General features: G+C 30.8%; 1 protein-coding gene across 6 annotated transcripts in view; it reads right to left on the reverse strand.

Moving 5' to 3' along the window:
* LOC129961564 (P protein-like) overlaps positions 1–13,029 on the reverse strand; it is a 97,286-nt gene that overhangs the window by 17,811 nt on the left and 66,446 nt on the right. For all 6 annotated transcript variants that reach the window (XM_056075057.1, XM_056075058.1, XM_056075059.1 and 3 more), the window contains exons 7-11: positions 10,469–10,540; positions 8,539–8,661; positions 6,647–6,771; positions 3,859–3,997; positions 1,890–2,025 (exon numbers count right to left, since the gene is read on the reverse strand). In XM_056075057.1, the coding sequence (XP_055931032.1) occupies positions 1,890–2,025; positions 3,859–3,997; positions 6,647–6,771; positions 8,539–8,661; positions 10,469–10,540 (595 nt within the window). The remainder of the gene's footprint in view (positions 1–1,889; positions 2,026–3,858; positions 3,998–6,646; positions 6,772–8,538; positions 8,662–10,468; positions 10,541–13,029) is intronic.

Here is a 13,029-nt window from a genome sequence, read left to right on the forward strand (position 1 = left end):
TGCTATATGAAACCAAAATTTATAGCTTATAATTCACAATATAACTGTATTAATCTGTTTGTATTTAAATTAATAATCTGTACTGTAAATTAATGCAACACGAACAGACTTATTTTATTTACGATTACGAGAATAACGGATGTGACATGCAACAAGCATACTAGAATTTGGGTTTCTTTAAAAAAAATCGTCAACTGAAACCTATGTGATGTTTCAGGACATTCATCCTTTCTTACAGCACAAATAGCTGATGTTTAAAATGTCAAAAAGGGAAGACAATCGAATGGAAATGGCCCGGCGATCCATTGACAACTCTACCAGAAGTAAACACTAACACAACTGTTATGATAAGGATTGAAAACATTCCCAATCGATCAACTACTATGCCTTGAACAGAACTGAGGGAGGTCCACCCAATGCTTACTACAGTTCTGCAGCACTATCAGAAACATCCCAACACGCCCGGGCAAACCAGCCGATTATAGTATGTGTGAAGAATTACCCCAGAGATCCAGCAAATCGGAGCCTTTTAGACTCATAGTCACCATTCTCTGCAAGACAAATCCCTAGTTATGAGAAGACCAAGGCCATACAATTCGGAAGATCGCGTAATTGTCCCAATTCCAGGCGGACGTTGTGTCCCGTGTAGGTAGGTCCTTCCATTCCCGTGAAAGAACGATGAGGCCAATATCCACTTGGCGCTGGAGTGTCCATAAGTATTGCTGAAAAAAGAGGAGAGGGTCCAATTACCAGGTTGGCTCTCGGACCTCTGAATGCTAATTTTGGTATTCAATCAGTATTACACTGGACCTGGACTCCCTTTATTCCCGGGATCAGGAACCCAAAGGCACAGGCAGTCAAAGTTGGAATTGAATCCAGAAGCTCCCACGCCACCTCCAAGCTAATCGTAAAGTGCTTCCTTCTTATCACTCCTGACCATAAGAAGGTTCCATTGCTACTAGATGTGCTGAGGCCAGACAATATACAGAGGCACTACCCTCAACAGAGAAGAGCGCATGACTCTATCTCTCAACTATCGTTGGAGTAACTGCTGCTATGATAGTGAGAAAAGTTGATCGAATCACGTTAAGAGAATTATCAAAAAGACTGAAAGATTCACTAGGGGGAGATTGGTCATACATTGTTCACAGCAAAACTACCCGCGACATATTTGTGCGCTGTGCTTTCTGAGATTGCTTACCATTATCTTTCAAAGGCCAACGTCACATGTGCTCTTCAACCTTCTTATGATCTTGATTGCACACCATACTATTTTTTTTCTTCGTGGATTTGAAGAAAAACCTCAAAGATAATCGTTTTTCTTTATCAGAGGGTAGTGGTAAGAGTTGTGGAGATGATTTTGAAGAAAAAGCTCCATATCAAAAAATAGCGCTGTGTTTGAAGACTGGAAAAAGATTAGGATAAACACGCTACATGTAATAGAGACTATTTTGAGAAGGATAATCAAAATTTGAAACATTAGTATCCGTAATTATTTTTATTAGTTTATGATCATTCTTCATTGAACAGACTTCATACTTCTAATTACGGTACAGTTTGTCCCGGCTGAGAATTGTACACTACGGAAACTCAAATTCCTTTGATAAAGTCAGTCCATTACTTTGATATTGCTCCCCCAAAAAATTCTGTACATATTTTTAAATATAGCAACTATTTTTGGAAACTATTCATACATTTTTTCTTTTACATAGAAAGTCGATTAAACTGATATAATTTTAGGAAAAGGATACAGCAGAGAATTTGTTGAGTAAAATATAGATAACCCTACAGCAATTGAAAATACTAGAAGGAATTCTTCACTCGCCTGTAATCAATACAAAAATCTGATGGATTTTTAAGTTAGAATACTTTCGATCAAAAATACTTACCAACTATTTCGGGTGGATCCGTGTACCTCATCTTAGAGGGATCTCGATACATTAATCTGACAAGGATGTAAGTTGCAGCTAAACTTATCAAAACAATAGGAACCATATGCAATGTGAAGACTCCAAATCCAATGCCCTGTATGTAAAAGCAGACAATATATTTCAGAATCTATTTTGGGTTAATTGTTTATTTATTTTTCGATATGATAATGATAACCTAATTTTACGGAAATTAGCTAGCCATTAAATTGTAATTTGAAGTTGAATTGTTGAAGTAATTGTTATTTGAAGTAGGAAATCATAGTTGAGAAATAAAAATTCCATCTTTTGTTTTCATCGTTTTTAATATTTAGTATGCTTAAATAAGGAGAAAAGGAAATATGATTTAAATGTATGCATTAGAGAAAGTTCCTAAACAATATTTATTGTTTAACTTTGTTATCTTTCTTAAAGTAACAGTTTCAGATCTCACCAAAGTTAATTTGTTTTCCTTAAATGTTGGACACCTGGATACTTTAATATGAAAATTTTTCAATGTGCTTATTAAATGATCGGAAGATGTGCCTGTAAAGATGGCTATTTTTCTATTAACAATATCTCAGATATGATTACCACAGATTAATTAATGAAAATATAGTAAAAGAAAATCTTACGCCCACTAGCAGAGTATTTAAGAAATAACGAAAAAAATATCATTTACAATACCTTTCAAATCTAAATATACATGGTCGTTATAATTAAAGTGGTCTAAATAAGATTTATGTAGAAATCGTTTTCTGATTGACGTATTTTGTTAAAACAGTATATACGTTTATTTGGACACCGAAGAAAGGAAATCTACAATAAAAATAGACAAAAGTCTTCGACAAAAACATATTCTAAATATACATAAATCTTTGCAAGAGTACTTTTTTGATAGTTACCGTGTTATCCTCTAAAATATTTCTTGTAATTCAAAATAATTTTGAGATATAGTTGAACAAAGTTATTGAACTGGTAATTTTTCTTAAAAAATAAGCATTTAAAAATATAACATTTTTAACATTCTTAGCTTTTAGAGAAAAAACATAAAAGAACTTCAAAGAACAATCTTAGAGTATTTCATATAATACTTGAATAACTTTTTGAGGAAACATTGTTACGGTCGACCGCTTTCTTAAAAAATATCTCTGACAACGTATTTAAAGTTTTAATAAAACACAAAATAATACTTGTAACTCATTTATAAACAGCTATAATTTAGTTTGTAATTCCCATACAGTAAAAAGGTAAGATAATTTCGGAAGGTTTTAAAATAGGCTATAAAATTATAAAAAAAAATTTCGATCATTTCATCGACAAAAAGACGATTTTAAACTAATCGGATACAATAAGCACTCTCCCATTATGGTATTTTCTACTACAGCTTTCCTTAATTATTCTGTAACAATCAGTTCCGAGGTATTAGAAAAAGGATAACAACCCGTCTATTGATAAGAGTTTTGTCAAGCTACAAAACTTTTGATTAATCTGATCACCTTTTAATCCTTTCGCCGTCCTCTCCTGTTCGCGAAAATTTTTGTTTTTCACCTCATTAGAACAAACAAAAATAAAAACTCAAACAAGTAAACATTTACAAAGCGTTTTAAACGTTTAAAAGTTTTAAAATATAGAAGAACGCTTGAAGCGCGTTATGATCGCTTTGCAGAAGTTTCACTTGAACGCGCTAGAAGCGTTACGGATGATGAAGATGTTAATTTTTATGCTTTATCACAGATCCTTTAATTATAACATTATGTTACATAATTAGGAAGCAGTGCTAAAAAGTGCACAAATCTGAAAATTGGTAACAGTAAGAAAATTCCAGTCTAGCCCCTCTTTCCCATCCCCATCCCAGATGCATCAGGAGCATAGGATGGCATTAATTATAATAGAAGTCTTTCACCCAGATGCTCGCGTATGCTATAAGCTTACTTTCAGATTCTCTTACCGCGTCCTGTATCTTTCTGTTGTTAATGATGATGATGTTCGGTGGATCTCCGATGGGTGTCATGGCGCCACCGATGTTCGAAAATATCACCATAGCTATCAGCATATGTTTCGGGTCTATGTTCATGGTTTCACACAACCTAAAGAGAAAGAGGCAAAGTAAATGAATGTGAAAACTTTCACTCATTCATAAGCCTGTTTGATTTATGTTAAGAACCGCTGCTGTCCCTCAGTAGCACATGCATATTGTACACTATTAAATAATATTAAACAGTATTCTTAATATTGTATAATATTACTGAATATTAAAAAAATAAATATAATCTATACTTAAAGCTCAATGTGTGTGTGTGTGTGTGTGTGTGTGTGTGTGTGTGTGTGTGTGTGTGTGTGTGTGTTGGCGCTTTACAGAAAAGACCATTTGACCTACAGCTACCAAATTTGATACATGTATACCTTGGAGGTCGGGAATGTGCACCTGGTGTCCCCTTTTTTTGAAATTTTAATTAGAATTTTAATTATTAATTAAAAACTAACTCCCCCCCAAATTTCATTTCCCCACTGCCAAATGAGTAAGGCTTCAGCATTTTTTCCCCACGCTAATGAAGCTTAGGCTTAACATTTTTTGGCCGATTATTTCAAACGATTCTGTTTATTTTTTTAATGTTTGATGCATTTAAAATTAAACATTGTTAATTAGTCGATCTTTCAGATTCATTCTGAAGTACTTTTGAATTAAAATAAAACAGAATAAAGGAAATTAAAAATGTCTAATCAGCATAGAGTTACTCCAACTGGCGTAGAAAAATTCACGCATTGCGTTACCGTAACTGGCGTTGAAAATTCACGCATGCGCATTGTGTTCTGATTGTTAACAACGGATGCGGACTTCATTTAAATTGTTTATATAAGTATATATTTTTTGTATATGCTTATAGTTTTAAGTACATCATTTTTTAAATAGTTTTTTTAACCTGTTTTCAACCGATTATTTTAAACGATTCATTTTATTTTCTTAGTGTTTGATGCATTTAAAACATTGTTAATTAATCGATCATGATGAATCTGAGAAAATTTTGTTGACAAATTCTTGAAATATTACATAAATTAAGAAAGATATTCTTTAGTGCCCATAAAGTTTAAACGCTCAGTGACTGTTTTCAGTAATCATATTACAAAAAAAAAAATACTTTATTTCAGTAAAAAATATTATTATATTAATTGCAGATTAATCCTTTTCACTTTAATTTAAAGTATAAATTCTACGGGAGCTAAAAGAAAATTAGAGAGATACATATTACGTTATGACTGAAGTCCTTTAATATTATGAGTGAATTTAATTTGAAGTTTTAAAATATTTTAATGAAGAAGCTATTAAAGTAGGAATTGCATAAAATATTTAATTATTAAAATTTTAACGAACATTAAGATTGGCCAACAGGCTGGTCGTCAAAGGCGGCTAGTATATAATAAAGCTAAACAATCTCGAAACATTCAAATTTCTTTGAATCATACAATATTTCAAAAGAATTTTAAAACCTTAATATTTCAATTATTATGATTTCAATAGCTAGTACTGGATGCTATCACTTTGGAACTTAAGAAATTTGATAAACTTAAAGGGCCGATAACTGAAATGGATTAAAAAGAAAACAAATGCAATCATAACTATATTTTTATCTCATCAAGGTAAAGGATAAAAAACTCTTGTCTCAGAAATATCTATACATTATTATATTGATATAAGAATGTATAGATATATTTTAAAAAAATTTTAAATGATTTAAAGAAATCAAATAAAGCAAATGCTAAATTTTCGAGATTTTTTTTTTGTTAGAATTCAAATACTTTAATGAAGATAATTACACAAAAAAATGCAGTATGCTGTATGGCAATAAAAGTCTTCCAAATTATTTTCGATCTTTATTTGGGTTGTAAAAAACGAATACTCTGTAAAATATATTTTAATTAATTGTAATCCATACGAAATTGTGATTTAAGTCTCAAAATGCTATGTAAATATTAACAAATGCAATGATAATAATAAAAAGCTGAATTTCTATATACTTAGTTTAGTCATATTAACGTCCGGTTTAAAAGCAACACTACGGCTATTTTGGGACGGACCTCGTCATTTTGAACCGCGGTCAGATGAAGAGGATGACACCTGAGCTGGCACCCCCCTCTCCACACCACGCCACACCAGAGAAGGACGTTTGGCCCGAACGTTTAATGTGCACCAGACCCGCTTACACGACGGTTCTTTGGTGGATTCGGGTCCCGAAACCCTCTGGTTATGAAGCCGAGACCTTACCATCAGGCCACTGCGGCCTCTGAATTTCTATCCGAGCTGTTTAAGCCTAATTTCAAGTCGGCGAAGTGTTAACTGAATTCGCAGCTTTTAATAAGTACATAAATTAAATAAAGAAAATAAGAAAAAATTATTTTTGTGTATAATTTATTCTATCTACTACAATGATAGTTTTTTAAATTAAAATTAAAAAATGATAATCACAGAAATAATAAGGAGTAAAGAAAAAAATTTTTTTTTTTTTCAATTTTTCCCTTGAGAAGTCATGCCATTTTTTATCTGTTTGAAACGGCATATTTGAGGTTAAATATTTATATTGATAACTATTATTGGTAATGATACATTTCAATGTATCTGAATCAAATGAATTTTCAGAGAAGAATACAAAAAAATAGAAATATGAAGTGATTATTTCGCTCAGAAATAATGTTTATTGCATGCTTTTAAATTTCCATATTTAAAAAAAGAAACATCTTACCTTATTGTCATTGCTGACATAAGAAGAATCGTGGTTACGTTATCCAGAAAAGCAGATAAAAATGCAGTTACCATACAGAGACTTGTTACGAGGGCCCAAATCTTTCCCCTTGCAAGTTTGTAAGTCTATGAAAAGAGAATAAAAGGCATATTAAATATCCATTATTCATTTTGCAATTAAAATGGAAACTAAAAGGTAGTAAAAATATTTAGTTGCAGACTTGGGTATCCTATTTAACACAAAACTTGATTTTTCCGAACGCATTGATTCCTGGATTTCCAGAGTTGATGCCATCAACTGCGGCTAAGAAATTTATAAAAGGAAAAAATTCATTTCCAGATTCTAAACATTCCTGTTTCAAGAAGTTTAATAAAAAAAATGAAGGAAATAGAAAAATAATACTACATGACTTTTGTCACGCTTCCGAAAAGGCGTATGCTACTTTGGTATTTTTGCGGAATGAAAGAAATGATTCCAAGAGCTGTCAATTTATACAAGCAAAATCAAATTTTCTTGCTAAAATCTCTCTGTATATACAGATAAGTTTAATTAGTGTGAAATATAGAACCAATATAACATGTGTCAGATTTCTGTGTAGATATACAACATTTGTTAGGCTTCTATACGGAGATACAGCATTTGTCAGATTTCTGTCCTGTATTTTATTGTATAAAGGAATACGAAATCTGGGCTACTTTTCTTTACAATAGAGAAAATTCGTATTTTAAGCGAGTCAGAAGACGCGAATCATATTTCTGGCTACATGAATCCAGTTGACTAGCCATGTCATGGTCACATCGTTGAAAATCTAGCCATATGTTGTTGAAGGTTAAACCCCCTTGATCGAAGAACGCTGTTGAATATTGGCTAGAGACTAATTATTTGTAATGAAATTATGAATGCAGAAAAAAAAAAGGCAATAGTTATTGTTACAAACATCAAAAATTAAGTTAGAATTATAATCTTTTGTTCATCTCATGTTAAATTTATGATGACTGTGTCTTGGATACATCCATTTTTTTTGACATGGTGAAGAAGTAATAACACGTAATTTCAAATGTTTAAAGTCTTAATCTCTTGGATATATTTATACAGAGGAAATCCTTCATAATTCCAAATGACAAGTTTCTAGAAACGGCAAATTATCCATCACAAAGAAAAATTTAGAAAATATAAAATTACGTAATGTGCCGTCTAGTAAATACCAATTGTTAAAAAGAAAACACTCGCTAGAAAAACACTTCTCTTTAGGGTATTCAGATATTACAGAAGTGATAAAGAACTTCCGAGAAGAAATTTGTATTTTGAAATATGGAAAGAACTGTCAGCAAATTTATAAGATTAGAGTATAATAAAACATGAGTATGATAGGAAGATAAAGCATAAGCATAATATCGATAGATTATGAAATATAATTTATGAAAAAAAATGCAGCAATTTCTGAAAAAATTGTAACCGCCAATTTTATGCATAGACGTTTGATCTTCGATCCCATATTAGGCAAATATTGGCAAAACCACAAATATTTTCTAACTGGCTGATGCAATTAAAGAAATCCTAAAGCAAGAATCTCATCGATAGAGATGAATATATCGTAGATAAAGTTACAGGAAAAATCTAGACAGGTGAGACTCAACCTGCCACGACACTCGATGGGATTACTCATAATCCACGACACTCGATGGATTATGAGAAAGTTTATTAACTCATTAATGTTAGAGTTGCGGATAATCAGCGTGAGTTTATCTATGCTTATTTAGGAGTATATTAATAGATGCATTCCTCAAAATGTGTGATAAGAGTTTTAATCACCTTACCAGAGAAACTGTTAAGAATCAATCTGTCTAATATATTTTTTCCAACTTGATTTCTGAAAAGATTTTCTCACTTACCTGCAGAGCAACGAAATCAAAGAAACCTGTTTCGCTAAGGATAGATACCAGCACCATCATTCCAAATAGTAGTTTCATTGTCTCCACGTCCATCCATGTTAAAATTTCCACAGAGGAGGGGCGCTGCGAAATAGTAAATATATATATTATGCTAAGAAAAGAATGCTTTCATTTTCGATCTGATTAAAATTTAAATTCGGTCTGATTAATTTTGTTTAATCGTTATCATAATCATTTCTTAATTTCTTATTAGATAATTTCTGTTAGCTAAGATTATCTAGTTACTTAGTAATTTTGTAGATCTATTTTCGTGGCAAAAAATGTAATAAAATTCTTTAAGAACGATTTCATTCTCTGCATATTTATTGATACTGTATACAAAATGCCAGCAAAAGTGAATAAACTGATTTTTATTTAATTTCAAGATTTAAATCAGAAAATAAAATTTGCATTGTAACCAGCAACATTTCATACTTGTGGCGGTTACATAACTCTTCTACCTTCTCTTTTGATACAACAGATGTTACCTTATCAACATCAAGGTATATTTCCCATGATCCTTCTTGGGGGTCATTATCAGATTGTATTCTAAGTGAGAGTCGCATTTTTTCGTGTTCGTGTTTGTTTTGTCTTGTGAAATGTGGAACTTAGGAAATAAACTGTTAAATAACTGTTCCTGAAACTTGTCTATTATTTTCTACCTCATAATGAAGTTATAAAGAGTTCTGTTCCTCGACATACTAATTTTCATTTGCCAAACCGATGAGAGAGAGAGAGAGAGAGAGAGAGAGAGAGATGTAATTTCTGCACAGACAGCTTCTAGCATGCTCTCAATTTCTTTAACTTGCTAAAGAAAACAAAACAAATTCGGGGAAACAAACGAAAAATAAAATCAAAGAACAAAAATCTACATGGCAAGCCGATACGAATCTAATGTGATGATGTAAAATTTTTTTTTAAAGTTTTATAGTAAGTCAAGTGTAGAAGCAATACTCTCACATTTGAAACATATTAGTACTAGATATATTTACATCAATATGATTCTTAATTTTATAAATGTATCTATCATATTTATAGATGGCAAATGTGTAGCACTTTCGTTGCAAGATCTTTAAATTCCACACACTATTTTAACCACTTACAGTGGAAAGACGTGACACGCATTTAGATATGTTTTTGTCACAGAACCGCCAACGACGTGCTATATACGCCAGTGGACAACTGTCATAAAAGTAAAAATGAATTTCGCGACCCGTCAATTGAAATTTTTTGCCGAAAAGGAGCAAAGTATTTGGGCGAAAAATTAATTAATTTAAAAGATATGAATCTGTTTCCGATTTCTATAAGATATCGGAAATTTGTGTGACATAGTTGAAAGTTACAATAGATTGTTCTGGCACGCACACCTATGAATTGCTTGCCACATCAAATGGTTAATTAATTCTTTTTATGGAACGAATAGCATCAGATAACTGTCTCCAGTGCAAAGATAATGCCAAGTAAAATGAAATAGTTATTAATCTCATAGTTATTAAACAGCTAATGAATGGTGATCACTAATTATGGGATATAGTTCTTGTATCAGGATACAATGAGAATGTGAGCTTTGTTCTGGGGCTTTATATTCACTCATATATAGTACTCATACATACTCATATATATTCTCATATATACAGCACTCATTCACATATTCATACTCATTCACATATATATAGAACTCATTTATCTTTTATCAGATAAATGAGTACTCTATTCTGTGGTAATTAAATTTCACTGTATATCTCGTAAATGAAATGATTCGGTATGGTTATTCAATGACTCTAACAAAAGAAGTTCGCTAGTGATGTTAATAGAATTTCCTTTTTATGGACAGATTAATGTGAATACAGCTTTAATTTTTTTCTCTGAAAAAGTAATTTGTGGTACATACCTCACCAACCACAGCCAAACACGCAATGGCGACAGTGGCTCCAATCATCGCTGCAAGAGTCTGATGAACCAACTACGAGGACACAAAAATTTGAATGAATTATTTTATTAGAATACATCACATAATATATTTCGTATATAACTAGGCAAACATATTGTTTGTGGATCAAACGTAATCTCTGCTAATAATAAGGATGGAAATGTATATATGTGTGTTGGTGCTCTACAGGACAGACCGTTTGATCTATAGCTACCGAATTTGGAACATATATACCTTGAAAGATGCAAATGTGACCCCTACTATTTTTTAAAACTTTAATTAAAAAATAAGCCGGATTTTGAAGTTTACCGCAATCACTGTCAAAATTATCATCGCCCCAAAATTTTTTTACATCGTTTAAACTGTTTAAAAAATAGTCTTTTTAATAATACCAGTTTCGTTGTCTGGTATTATTGCTGAATTTTGGCGAATTGAAAGTGTTTTTTTATTCGTTATTTCCAACAATAAATTACATTGTTGCCCTGAAATTCAAACCGTTTTTAATGTTTCATGAAGCATTAAATCAATTTTTCTTCTACTAGATTTTCTTCGATTTCTTCCGGAGATACTAGAATCCCACATAATATCTGTGCAGTTTACCAGACGGATAAAAAGGTGAAGTTACAATATCGCGAATTTAGAAAATAGATGAACTGGATATTTACGTTTTTAATAGCGCTAATGTTATGGAATATATTTAATATGATGAAACTATCTCCATTAGAAAGTTTAGTATACACAAAGAACATAAGTAAGAACAATTAAAATAGCACGTCTTTTATCAGATAATTTGGTGAAATCATCTACATGAGGTTAAATCTAGACGATTTATCTGAAATCAAAAATAATCAGTATTCCTGGCGAATAATGTTATGGAATATATTTAATATTATGGAACTATCTCCATTAAAAAGGTTAGTATACACAAAGAACATAAGTAAGAACAATTAAAATAGCACCTCTTTTATCAGATAATTTGGTGAAATCATCTACATGAGGTTATATCTAGACGATTTATCTGAAATCAAAAATAATCAGTATTCCTGGCGAATAATGTTATGGAATATATTTAATATTATGGAACTATCTCCATTAAAAAGGTTAGTATACACAAAAAACATAAGTAAGAACAATTAAAATAGCCCGTCTTTTATCAGATAATTTGGTGAAATCATCTACATGAGGTTAAATCTAGACGATTTATCTGAAATCAAAAATAATCAGTATTCCTGGCGAACGAGACTAGTAAGTCAATAAAGGGACAAATATACTTTTCGTATCTATTTTCATAGAATTTTTTTGAAAAAAATGTATTAATATAGATGTAAAAATTCATCAGTTATTTATTACGATAAATAACATAGCTGATTTTGTAACAGAATAATGAGCAAAACATGTTTACTAGTAATTTATTTATATTTGTAATTATTTATATTTGCATTGAGCAAATGAGCAAACTATGTTTAAGTTAGTATTTTATTTATATTTGCATTGATTAATGCATTGTAATTAAATTGCTTTGATCATTGTAATTTGTTTGCATTTATTAACTGTATTCTTAACAGAATAATGAGTAAAACATATTTGAGCATTTTAGCATTTATTTACATTTCCACACGTTTTAAAATTCTTTTTTTCAGAATAAAATCTATTCTAATTCTTCTAAAACTTTTAAAACATTGCTTTCTTTAGAATAAATTAAAAGATGCACTCCTATTTAAATTAAAACAAAAAAATATATATGCATCTCCACAAAACAAATCCAAAAGGGGAGAGAAGCTAATGAATGATTAAAAAATACTTGTATTTTTCGAAAACACTTCAATATTTGGTAATTGTTTCAAACGGCAATCAAATACAAAAATAGAAACGAAACGAACTGCTCAATAGTTGATAGTTTTACGAGGAATTAAGCTTTCAAGGTTAAGCTAAGCGGGAAAAAAGTCAGCACATGCGTATTACTGATCAATTAAAAATTATATTTAGAGACAAAATAAGGCAAATAATTATTAAGCAATAACCGCAATATTTGCATATTTCGGCAACAAACAAAAACATAAAATATGAATTTAAATTATACGACAGCCGATATATTGCGTATTTACGATATTTTTTAATTGGCCAATTGCATGTATTTATTCCTTTAGTGTTATCTAAAATAACAGTTTTATTGATGCAATATGCATTAAGCTGAATCGCGCAAATATAAGAGTTCAGCCACGGCGGCTATAAAATTGAGATTTTGTTATACGAAAATTAAGATTAATGCATAATCTTATATTAATTAAGATAAACCTTCTCGTATTTATTTTTTTAATTGGCGGTTAAACTGTGAAACTAAGATGATATGAAGTATTTAAAAAATTAATTTATTCTGATAATTTTTTAGCAGAGTTTAAAATTTTATTTCTATTTATAAATACGATATCTTGTACATAAATAAATCTATTTAATATTTTCACTGACATGAATGGCAACACGCTTATAAATAAAAGCAGGATCAGAAAGAATGAACGTTAAAG

The sequence above is a fragment of the Argiope bruennichi genome, chromosome 2, assembly GCF_947563725.1.
Source record: "Argiope bruennichi chromosome 2, qqArgBrue1.1, whole genome shotgun sequence".
In the NCBI taxonomy this organism is placed as follows: Eukaryota; Metazoa; Arthropoda; class Arachnida; order Araneae; family Araneidae; genus Argiope; species Argiope bruennichi.